The following is a 12,463-nucleotide window of genomic DNA, read 5'->3' as shown; positions in this document are numbered from 1 at the left end:
ACATGGGATGGAGGGCAAAGTCTCAACAGGAAAGGGCCTGGAGAAGGAAATCTAGAGCCCTCGATGACTGATGGGGGGGGCCCACACAGGAAAGAATCTAGATGGTTCCCAGACTCAGGGTGCAGGAACCTGCGCTTTCCGACGTGCAGAAACTGGACGTGGGCCATGGCTCTGAAACCAGTCACTGGCCGCCTGAGGCCTCAGTTGCTGGGCCTGAAAAATGGAGCTCTTGGTCTCCTGCAGGGGGAGTGGCAGAGTCCAATGAGTTGATATTAGCGCCAGTGCTTCACAACCAGTAAAGCCTTATCATTTTCACCATCAGCCAGTGCTTCACAACCAGTAAAGCCTTATCATTTTCACCATCAACGTCGGGAACAGCCTGCATAAGGGCTGCATAATGAAAGCAGCCGCCTTGAGAGAGTTGCTAAGACCAGACTTACACTCTTACCTAAATTCTGCCTCGTTTCAACGTTGCCCTGTCTTAAACAGTGGGCCTCGTGACCAGAGAGGAAGAAAACGCGTCTCCTTAGAGAGCGGGTCTCCCCCGGCCCGGCAGACGGGTGGGATCTGCTTCTGCTCAGAGTCCTGCAGGGCCCCTTTAAGATGCTGATTCCCCTGCAGCACTCACTGACTTGACAAAATTAGAAATCTAATGTAACTTCCAACTGCTAAAGAGCGATTAGTCACTAGACACAGTGACCTCTTCTTGGAAATGCAAACAGATGACTTAATAATAAAAATCCGCCCGGCCGGTGCGGCTCAGTGGCTGAGCATCAATCTATGAAACAGGAGGTCACCGTTCGATTCCCAGTCAAGGCACATGCCCAAGTTGTGGGTTCAATCCCCGTAGGGGGCTTGCAAGAGGCAGCCGATCAATGGTTCTCTCTCCTCGTTGATGTTACTCTCTCTCTCTCCCTCTCCTTTCCTCTCTGAAATCAATAAAATATATATATATATTTAAAAATCAATAAAATAAAAATCCATCCACTGTCCCACTCGCTGCCTAAATCCTATTGTGTTAAACGGGGCACCCTGTGCAATGCCAGCTTTCTCCCGGGGCCTCTCGGAGAGAGAGAGCTTCCGAGGGCTGCAGGTTCCCCCTACTTTGTGATTCCAGGGCAAACCTCTGAGGCAGCCGAAACACCTCCAGGTCTGGCAGGCAGCAAGGAAAGGAATGAAGGGAAGGGAGAGGAATTAAGATTTATGAGCACATGGGAGTCTCATCACTGGCCCAGCACTTAACATACGTCATGTCGCACACAGGTGTTATTATTCCTGCTTTACAAGACTCAGAAAGAAGATTCAGTAAGGTCAAGAGAGTAGTTCGATGCTTCATGAATGGTGAGCATCAGAGCTCAGCAGTTCGGCTTCTGGGCTTCCCACCACACACGCTACAATCATTCTTTGAGATGATCTCCGATAGTCAACATGCCTGGGGAGCCCTAGCCAGGTTGCTCAGTGGATAGAGCGCCGGCCTGCAGACTGAGGGTCCCGGGTTTGATACTGGTCAAGGGCACATACCTCGGTGGCAGGCTCGATTGTGTGGGAGGCAACCAATGGATGTGTCCCTTTCACATCAATGTTCCTCTCTCTGTCTCTCCGCCTCCCGTCCACTAGCTCTAAAAATCAATGGGAAAATATCCTCAGGTGAGGATTAACAAACAAAAAAATATGTCCAGTGAATAAAATATACAGTTTGGCAGGTCCAACAGAGCATCCCCCAATGAAAAATAAATTAAAAGGGAAAAGAGGCGCGCACGGGACCTGAACTCTGAAGCCCTGCTCTGAAACCCTCGCTCCATCGGCCCCTCACTTGTGAAAGCTTTTCTGGTAGAATTAGACCATCGATCCAAGAGGCCGGCCCAATCCTAGTGGTTATTCGTGATCAAGTCCAAGGTAACTGACCCTCCTCTTATTTCCCTTCCCAAGCCCATGGGATCCCACCTGCACTCTATGCTGCCACCGAGAGGAGAGGGAGCCCAGCTGTCTGCACCAAAGCCAGGAAAGCAGGGGTCGTCGAATCAGGCCGTGTGACTTCCTCGCAGAGGAACAACCCTCGCGGCGGCATCCGTGGGCCAGCGCGCACGGGCATAGTCTCTGGTGGTCTAAGCTCCATTCAGCAGATACTGCCCGACAAGTAAAACCCACTACCGAGCGCCCCCAGGGTTTCATGGGAAAGGCCAAGGCCAAGCTCCCGCCACCCTCTGGTGCCTGCCTGCCAAACAGCACAGGAAGTGCCAACCAGCTCTGCCCAGAGCAGCTGACAGTGTTACCCAGACCCAGCTGGAAGCCCTGGCGGGCTGAGGCAGGAGCTCCAGGCGCGGCCTGGTGGGAAGTCCTACCCGAAAACAAAGACAGCCCGGCAGCCCAGCCAGCACTTGACATAAGTGGCTGGTGGGGGTTGGGGGAGGCAGCCGGGGCCAGGCTGTGAGCGCCATCCAGGGAAGCCGCTGTGGGTCTGGGAGCCTTGCCCGCTCCCTTGGTTCCAGAGCTTCCCTATCATCACTACCAGCAGCTACCAGTCGATGGGCACCCAGAGTGGGCCAGGTTCCTACATCCTCCTCCTACTCGTCTCTCCAACAACACAGCGACGAAGGAAGCGGTGTCCGCTGACACATGAGGCAGGAGCCTCAGGAGACGGATGAGCTTTCCAGCAGCATGGGGACTGCAGCCGCAGGGACTGGGTCTGGAGCCCAGGTCTCCTGCACCACCTTCCTTCCCCCCTAGCCCCTGGCAGAGGAGAGCTGAGCATCCACACAGGGACACACTTCACAAAGCCATCGCAAGGGACGAACTGAATCCTGAAAGATGATCAACTGCCAGGGAGATGGGAACATTTGCAGGTCCACCAGGGATTCCTCAAGAACAACTGTATCCCGGCCGGTGTGGCTCAGTGGTTGGGCATCGACCCAGGAACCAAGAGGTCACTGGTTCCATTCCCAGTCAGAGCGCATGCCCGGGTTCTGGCTCGACCCCAGTGCAGGGCGTGCAGGAGGCAACTGAGTGATGATGTTTCTCTCTCATCAATGTTTCTGTCTATCCCTCTCCCTTCTTCTCTTTCTCTAAAAATCAATAAAAATATGTATTTTTAATTATACAGGATCGGACACCAATGCCCAACAACATGTAAGTAAATGCCTTTTGGCAGGAAAGGCAAATCTTGAACAATGAAAGTAGGTCAAGGTCATCCTTACAGCTTTTTAAGAACAGTACATATGGAGTTTGGTCCAGCAAGACTCAGAGCTGGTGATTATTATTTTCATGTTAATAAAATTGTAGAAATATATTATTATGGGTCTATGTTATGAATATGTAATAATATTATGATGATGGAAATAATATAATAACAAACATTTATCTAAAACTACATGCCAGCCACTGTTCCAAGGGCCTGATGTACATTAACTCATGTCATCCTCCAACACCCCAGGAGACAGATGCTACAATTATCTCCTCTTAACAGATGAACACATGGAACTTCAGAGAGGTTAAGTAACTTGTCCAAGGCCACCCCGCAAATAAACTGTGCGGCCAAAAGTCAAACCCAGGCAATCCAGCTCCAGACCCATACTCTTCGCCTCCACACCCGGCAGGACCCGTGCCAGGTGCTCCGTACTGTTACCTGTGGTCGCATTCACTGTTCATGACAAACAACTCTAGTCACATGAATTAAAGCCAAGGCTGCACATCCCACACCAATGGAATAGACCAGCCCTGCAGGCAAGCGGAGACACTGGGAAATCTCCTCCATTTCCCACCAGAATGTCATGTCAGAAAGGGAAGTGGCTGGAAGGCCCAGGCACACGCTGACATGTTGGTTCCTTCCTTGAGTCTAGTCCAGTGATTATCTATATTAGGAAAAACTCCAGTCTTCCCTCCTTTGTTCCTCACACAGACACTTCATTTCTTTTTTTTTTTAATCTTCACCTGAGGATATTTTTTCCATTCCTTTTTAGAGAGAGTAGTAGGGGGAGAGGGAGGAAGGAGGAGGCGGAGGGAGAGAGAGAGAAACATCAACATGAGAGAGACACATCGACTGGTTGCCTCCCAAATGCACCCCAAATGGAGGTGGGGAGCAAACCTGCAACCCAGGTACATACCCTTGTCTGGAGAAACGACCCCTTAACCCTTTGGTGCATGGGCAACTCTCTAACCACTGAGCAATACCAGCCAGGGCCAGAACACTTCACTTCTGACACTTCAGGTCACCAAATCTGTGGGGTTCTCTCCTCACCAAGAAATTTGTGACACCAGCTGGACACCCTACAATGTAACTCAATTCTGACACCATCTACCTGGAGCCACATCTGATGCACAGGTTAAGGGCTCAGTCCCATGGGAAACTGCCCCCCCACTTCAAATGCCAATCGCAAGTGGCAGGTCCCCAGGTTCCCACAACTTCTGTCCGACTTGGCTACAAATAGGAGGTTCCCATGACCTCCTCCCCCTTGGATTTGATATTTCCTGGAACAGCTCACAGAACTCAGGAGAGCACTCCCATTTACCGGTTTATTAGAGGAGTTGATGAAGGATACAGATGAGCAGCCAAATGAACATGGGTGAGATGGGTGGGGGGGAGGTTTGAAGGACAGGAGCTTCTGTCCTGGGGAGCTGGGGTGTGTCACCCTCATATGTGGATGCGTCCACCGACCTGGAAGCTCCCCAAACCCCACCCTTTGGGGGTTTTATGGAGACTCCATTTCCAGCCCTTCTCCCCTCTCTGGAGAAGGTGGGGGCAGGAGGACTGGCTGAAAATGTCAAGATTCTAATTCTGGCTCGGCCTGCCGGGTGACCAGCGCTCTTCTGTCCAGGAGCCGTCAGGAGCCACCCAGAGCCCCTCCTCAGGACTCTGCCCATGGCTCCGCCCAGGTCTGTGGAGGCTGGGTGGCCACGCCGGGCACCCTATGTGGCCAGAGGCATAGGAGCCCATGGAGAGCAGCAGGATGCCCGGGCACACTTTGCTCTTGCTCCCATCTGGCGTCAGGGGCCAGCACGGATGTGCAGGGTGGCAGGGCCACCCGTTCACCTGCCCCAGAGTGACCCACAAACCCTCAGGGTCACACCACGACCCTCGCCCACTCCCACCAGAACCAGCTCTGACACAGTGTGATTTCAGGTCACGGGAGCAGACCCTGGGCAAACACCCACAAGGTAACAGCCAGGCACTGTGCGTGGCACCTCGCTCGCTCTCCTGGCCATGGTCCACCCAGGAGGAAGGGCTCACCAGCCCGTTACTTGGAGAAGGAATTTGAGGCTCAGAGGAGCTAAATACCTCAACAGCCAGCACGACAGGTCTTTGTGGGGCTCCAAAGCCCAGAGTCCCCCCACAAATGCGAGCTCCCAGCTGGCATGCGCCCCACAGCTGTGCACTCTGATCCCTGGCTGACCGTCACGGCCCCTGGTGACGGCCTCACTCCTCAAGCTGAAGCCTCGTTGAACAACTATTAAGTATTAGTGTTCCTGATAACAAACGGCAATTTTAAAGGCATTTCAGAGGTAACAAAGCAGACTTCCCTGCGCTGCACTTGACCCTGCCCAAGCTCTGTAACTGAGGGTCATGCCCCCGCTTCACATATAAGGAAACTGAGGCTCAGAGAGGGGAAGTGACTAAGAGGCAGGATGGGGACTAGGAGGCGGAGGTGAATGTCAGAGCAAGGACCGTGACGTCTGACGACCCCTCCTGCCACACTCTGCTCCAGTCCTCGGAGAGATGTGAGGAGGACGGGGAGCCCGGGAACTGGTACTGGCAGGTGGCTGCAGAATATTTCACTTACACCCTTATTCCGTTCTGTGCTCCCCACCTTCACCCCCACTCAGGTGTACAAGGCCCAGAGGTCTCGCCTCCACCCACACAGACAAGGCACTTGGCCGAGAGCACCAAGAACAGCCTGGGCTGAGCAAGTCCTCAGCCACATGCACCTGGGGTGAGCAAGTCCCCAGCCAGGGCCAGCCTCCGTGCCTGGGCTGGAGAGGGGGCCACACCCCCAGTGCCTGCAGCCAAGTCCCCCTGGCCTGGGCCACCCCCAGCCCTGTCCACCCCGAACCCCTCTGGGAGGAGTAGCCACCAGCAGACCTGCCCCCTCAGCGTGGTTTCCCAGCTCCCCACAGTCCAAGGGCGGGGCAGAGAACCCTCACCCCAGCCCCTGGGGTCTCCGATCTCTATCTCAGGGCCCCTTCTTTTTCCTCCTCTGGGACCATCTCACAGAGAAGAACACGGCGGCAGGGGAGCCAGGGGCCGTTGCTACAGGAAACGCATCCCTCTGTTAGCAACACCTCTTCAGTACGGGCCTAGAATTTTCCACAACATCCTGGGCCAGGTTCGTTCTTGAAGGAAGCGGCTCCTTGCTCTATGCCACCAACTTCCCATCCTCCTGACCCCTGGAGGTCATCACAGGGGGGAGATGGGAATGAGGGCCCTCCCTGAGCCCCACTTTCTCAGCTGTAAAAGGAGGCCCCCTCAGGTGGTAATCCACACATGAAACCTCTATGTTCATGTTGACCAATGTCACCCCAGTCAATTGAATACATAAAATTAAAGAGAAAAAAGACGTGCTTTGTGTTTCGTATTTCGGGCAGCCTCATGGAGAAAGAAAGAGGCCCCCGAAGCCCAGAGGACAGGGACGCTCTGGAAACAATGGTGCACAGCTCTCCCGCCCCCACCGGCCCCTCACTTTGCTAAGTGTTACAACCAGTTTAGTTCCATGGTTTCCTGGGGAGGGAACTCCCAGACTTCGGAGGCTACCTGTCAGCACTTTCTGGGTGTGGCACACGTACAACCTCACAGTCGTGTTTCTATGATCTCTGCACACAAGCCTGACCTCGGGGCCTGAGGAAATGATATATAGAAGCCACGGGTCCTGGGACAGAGGGGGGCCCAGGCCTGAGCAGGCAGCCTCCGTGGAGGCAGATTAGCAAACCCAGCTCTTCAACCTTATCCTGCCGGCAGCACCCGCCCCACTGGTGGCAATGGCCCAGCTGCGCTGGCTTAGCAGAAACTGCCCCATCTCTCTCCATGGAGTTGAGGAACAGTCAGAGGCTCGGACAGAAATAAAGTCCATTGTGGGCGGCAGCACAGCCTTGGACAAACCTTGGGCTGCGAGTCAGGGCAGCCAGGCTCGAACCCCACTCTGCTGTGACTTTCAGGAAATTACTTCCTGTCCGGTCTTAGGAGTTTCTTCTCCTACATTGGGGTCATTTAAGCTCCTTTCAGAGTTGGGGTGAAAGACGACTGGATGGGCTGAGTAAAGCACCCAGCTCAGCGCCTGCTCCATACCCTGATGCTACCTTGACCTTGACCTGCAGCCAGGGCCTAGGCCATTCAGGAGCCAGTGCAGGGCCAGTCAGGCTTGCACATCAGAGGGACCCCCCAGTGTTTCTCCATGGGGGCGTGGGGGTGCTATTGGTGTTTAGGGTAATTCCTCACTGTGGGGGGCCATCCCCTCCTCCCCCTGCCCCTGCAAAGCATTTAATTCCTCTGACCTCTGTGCACTGTAGAGCCTGCCCCAGCGCCCCAGCCTGGTGACCACCAACGTGCCCGTATGATACACCCTGGGGAGTATCACCCCGCTGAGAGCCGCAGCTGAAGGCTCTCCCTGCCCCGGAGTGATGCCTCCTCTTAGCCCAGACATGTCCACTCTCAGAGAGAAGTTTCTCCTTGACCTTGCCACAGGGTGGGCCACACTCCCCTCCTGCGGCCCCCACACCCCCATTGCCCTCACAGGCCTCCCCTGGTCAGATGCTGAAGCTGCCAGAACCATCCTGTGAATTCCTTCAGTGACGTGCCTGACCAGGACTCGGCATAACTAACAGCCTAGACGGGGAAGTGATTCCTGATGACAAAGTGTCAGACGCCTGAGAAAGGGGGAGCTCGGGGGACCACCGGGGTCTCCCCAGGCTTCTTCTCTCGCGTTGCAGGAGGGGGACTGTCCTCCCACCACCTCCCTGCAGAAGCCGTGCGGCCAGCTGGGCCACAGGTGTGAGCAACAAGACACCTGTATGATCTCAGAGCAAGTCCTGGCCGCTAGGGCCAAGCACTGATGATGGGGGAGTGAGAGTCCTCGGCATTGGGAGAAATATTTGTAAAATACGTGACAGACAGCACTTGAAAGGTACATACACACAGCGCACAGACATAAGTACCTGTGTGTCTACATGCACATATTAATATATATTATCACATAATTATTCTATGACTAACATAGTAATTACATCCTCTATATTAATATCTAGTCGTTATAATTATATAATTAATATATTGATTACATGTGTAATTAATATCTAGTATATCCATTAAGAGTACTTGCAAATTAATAAATGGTAAACTTCCCAGAGGAAAAACAGGCCAAGAGCATAAAAAGGAGTTTTACAACAGAAGTGAACGACGTGTGGCATTGAGATACGACCTTCCGCCTCGCAGACCAGCAGCTGGTTTTAAATTATAGTGTCCCGTCCTCGTTAGAGCATGTGAGTGACCTGATGGCTTGCTGGTGAGAGTGAGCGGGTATTTCCAGAGGGTAGTTACGCAATGTTTTAAAATCCCTAAAACTACACATAATCTGGGGCCAAGCAACTGCGCTTCTAGAAATCCTCCAGAGAGAATGCCTGTTCCTGCTCCTTCTGATGGCCACAGTGCTACCCCGGCCCCTCTGGTGCCCTCCTGGTGACGGCTTTAGGGGGGGGGGACCCGGAGCCACTGGGGGCCCAGAGGACAGGAGACGGCTTTCCCCCCAGTATTTCACTAACAGGTACATCCCTCCCTGCCTGCATTCTCTCTCTCTCTCTCTAACTTCTGCAGAAACTCTCATCCAGTCTCTCTGTCTGGACCTATGTCCATGCCCGTCTCTCCCACCCTGTGCACCTCTCGCTCCATCACTGTCCCCCATCTGCCACTCCTCTATGGTTGTCTGCCTGGCATCCGTTAGCCTCTGTATTTCCGACCTGGTGTCTTGTTTCCATTAATGTCTCTGTCCAGGTGCCTGTCAGTCTGTCTCTCCGGGTGGCCCTCTGTCTGTCTTTCTGTCGTTGAGCTCCCTCTCGCTTTTTCTATTTCCATCTTTCTGCCTCCATCCCAGTCTCTATCCCCTCCCGAGCTGAGTTCCTAAAATCCCAGCGAGGAACGGGCCCTTCAGGAGGTGTGCTTCTGACACAGCTTTGGAGGGGCTCCGAGTCGGGGGTGAGGGGGCGCCGCGGGGACAACCCCACGCGCGACGCGGCCACACGCGCGCGACTCCCCGGCCCTGTCGCCGCTCCCCGGGCCCCCGCCTGTCGAGCGCCTCGCAGCCGGCCTGCCCCCCCCCCCTCACTTGGACAGCACCCTCGCCCCCACCCGAAAGGGTCCTGGCCCAAGCCAAGTGGATGGGGGGGGGGGTGGAAAGTTCTCACCGATGGTGAAGCTGTAGCCATCGATGCTGAACGTGGCGCTCCGGCACTTCTTGAAGCCCTCTTTCTTGCTGCTGGCGTCCGTCATGGCTCGGCCGCTGGCGTGGCGGACCCCCCAGCGGTGGTGCACGCAGCCCGGCGCCCACTCCCCGCGCTCAGCCCGGTCCCCGCCCCCGGCCGCCGCGCTGTCCCCGCAGGTCCGGCGCCTCCGGCTGCAGCGAGCGAGCGAGCGCGAAGTCAGCTAATGCACTAGGCGCACCACGGAGTCAGCCAGCGCGGCAAGCGCCCCATCTCCAATGCCAACTTCCAGAAACCGGGGGCGCGGAGACGGGGAGGCGCGCACGGTGCGTGGGAGCCGAAATCCGCGTCTTTTCCACCCGCGTCTCGGGGAGCCGCTGCAACCCGCGCGCTGCAGGCGCGGCTGCGTTCTCTCTGGGCTTCGCCTGCCCCTCCCTGGAGGCTGGTGGGGTTTGGGGACCCAAGGGAATGGCTCGGAGTTGGCGTCGTGCTTCTAGATGTTTTGTCTGGCAGGCAGGAGCGCTCCCAGGAAGCACATCAGCAGATGGAAAAGCAAACAGCGGAGCCGGGCAGATGCCGCCGAAGTTTACTCCAAACAAGGAAGTCAGGAACGCCGCCACGCCCACTTCCTCCCCGCGCCTGTCCCCCGAACCAGCCTGCGCCCCATTACTTCCCCACTGCCCTGGCCGGAGATGATTATCAAGGAATCCACAACTGCGGCCAACCGCCTTCACAGAGCCTCTGCCCTGCGCAATTTACAGCCACGCTCTAGCTCAGTGGTTCTCAACCGTGGCTGCACATTAGAAATCACCTGGGAATCTTTTTAAAATCCTGATTTCTGGGACTCATTCTCCGGAAATTCTGTTTCTTTGTTATGGGGTGGGGCCACACATTAGTAACAAAGAAACAAAATTTCCGGAGGATGAGGCCCAGAAATCAGGATTTTAAAAAGATTCCCAGATGATTCTAATGTGCAGCCAAAGTTGAGAACCACTGCTCTAGCTCATTCCAACGCCCCTCCCAGCTCTCTGCCGTTGGGTTTAGCCAAACGTGAGACTCCAGGTACTTGTGGAGGTGGGAGAGATTTTACCAACCCCACAGCTGACCCTGTTGTTACAAAGGAGGAAACAGGCAGAGAGAGGCTTGACTAAGGTCCGCAGCTAGAAAGCCCAGAGTGGGCACAGGTGTTTCCTTTTAGGACACCAGTCACTGGCCCTCCCAGCACCTGGAGTGACTGACGCAGGCAAGGTGTGCACAGGGGCCATCATCCCCTCCCACCCGCAGGCCGTTACTAGGCGCTTACAACTGCATTGCTCTGTGTCCACGGCTGAAACTGGAGCCCAACCAGTCCCTTGGTGGTGTCCACCCCGTGTCACGTGGAATGACAGTGCCATCTTTGTTCAGGTGACTGTGGGACTACGATCAATTTAACCTCCTTTGTTGTGATGAAATTTGACACAATTAACAAACGTTTGTCAATATCAAGAGAGTCAATTAGGTATATTCCTAACTGGCTCCAATTGAGTTTAGGGAGCAGTGGGTCCAGAATCCCACTAAAATTAGAAACCCTCTCCCAAGAAAGGCATATGTACATACATGTGTATACATGTACTGTGTTCTGCATAACATTTCAGGGGACCCAGAACACCCTCAAGCCCGCTGAAACCCAGGTGAATGAATGTCTCCAGAATTGAATCTTCTTCAATTGACCATATGTTTTTGGAGAAATATTTTTTAATGACAGATGTACTTGGAACTTTAGTTACGAATTCTCTTAAGGAAGACCTGGAGCCACCCGCACATGGATAGTTTGCTTAGGTTGACGGCAAGATTAAGTGATCCTGAGGGGATGGGTGTCACGGGCTCCAGGGCACCTCAGCTCAGACCCTGCAGTGAGACTGGAAAAGGCTACAGTGTGGGAGCGTGCAGAGGGCTCTATGGACAGACAGACCTGAAATCTGGCTCCACCACTTGTCAGCTATGTGACCTTGAGCATAGACATCCCTGAGTCTTGCCTACAATGAGGCTGGAGAGGAAACGGGTGCAACCTAGGCCCGCACTGGGCACCCCGTTACTGCGATCGTCAGGTGGCTCCCAATTCTGTAAAGTAGACACTGTGGGAAATTCTTCTCCGTGACAATAATCTATTCGAGTGCTTGTTCTCACCACTAATTTTATAAGAAAACCTTATCTATATTACGTACCACACTATGTATTTTTAATATAGTCACCACCAAGGGTCTCTTATGGTTCTCACTTCCCTGCATTCCTCCCACTTCCCCAAACCTTTAGCAGAAGCGCCTGCCTGCTGTGCAGCGAGGAGCTGAGCGCTGCGTTCCAGCCTCTAGTAGATGACGGAGAAAAATATCCCAACGCAATGGAACTTTTTCCTGGAGGGAAATTAAAACTTGGTCTTTAATCGCTCTTAGCAGAAGAGCTTTTTGAAATGTAATCTATAAAAATAAGAAGAAGGCTGGTAAAAATAACCTGCCTGCACAATTAGAACTGTTTCTAAACCGCTCCTCCCCAGACTCATTATCTCTCTGCCCAGTTTTCGAGATTGCACACCTACGGAACCACTCAGCGCGTTGCTTTCAGTGCGGAGTCTTAAAGCAGCCTTCGCCGTGGGGGCTCTTCCACCAAACCGAGTGGCGGTGAAGGTCGGCGTTACATAAGCTAAGAGAGAATGGGTTCGAGACTGAGGCCAAAGGAAGCGTTGCTCCTTCAGAAATGCTCCTTCGAGAAGGCCTCTGAAAGCAAACCAAGACACCAAGCAGATGTGTGGATCCTATGCTCACGTGGTTAGAGCAGGGCTCAGCAGGTCACAGCCAGCCTGTCACCTGTTTCTGTCACGTCTCTGAGCTAAAAATGGGCTTTACTATTTTAAAAAGTTAATGTATTTTTATTGATTTACGAGAGGAAGGGAGGAGTGAGAGATAGAAACATCAATGATGAGAGAGCATCATCGATCGGCTGCCTCCCAAAGGCCTCCCACTGGGGATTGAGCCCACAACCCAGGAAATCGAACTGTGATCTCCTGGTTCATTGGTAGATGCTCAACCACTGA

General features: G+C 53.9%; 1 protein-coding gene across 1 annotated transcript in view; it reads right to left on the bottom strand.

Annotated features, from left to right (window-relative positions):
- PDE1C (phosphodiesterase 1C) overlaps positions 1–9,512 on the bottom strand; it is a 277,067-nt gene extending 267,555 nt beyond the window's left edge. Inside the window, 1 exon segment of the mRNA XM_023753820.1 lies at positions 9,382–9,512. Coding sequence (XP_023609588.1) covers positions 9,382–9,466 — 85 coding nt within the window. The 5' untranslated portion in view covers positions 9,467–9,512.
- Positions 9,513–12,463: the final 2,951 nt, after the last annotated feature.

Source organism: Myotis lucifugus, unplaced genomic scaffold, assembly GCF_000147115.1.
Source record: "Myotis lucifugus unplaced genomic scaffold, Myoluc2.0 scaffold_52, whole genome shotgun sequence".
NCBI lineage: Eukaryota > Metazoa > Chordata > Mammalia > Chiroptera > Vespertilionidae > Myotis > Myotis lucifugus.
Note: the sequence above shows the minus strand (reverse complement) of the source record. Positions and strands in the feature narration are given on the sequence as shown.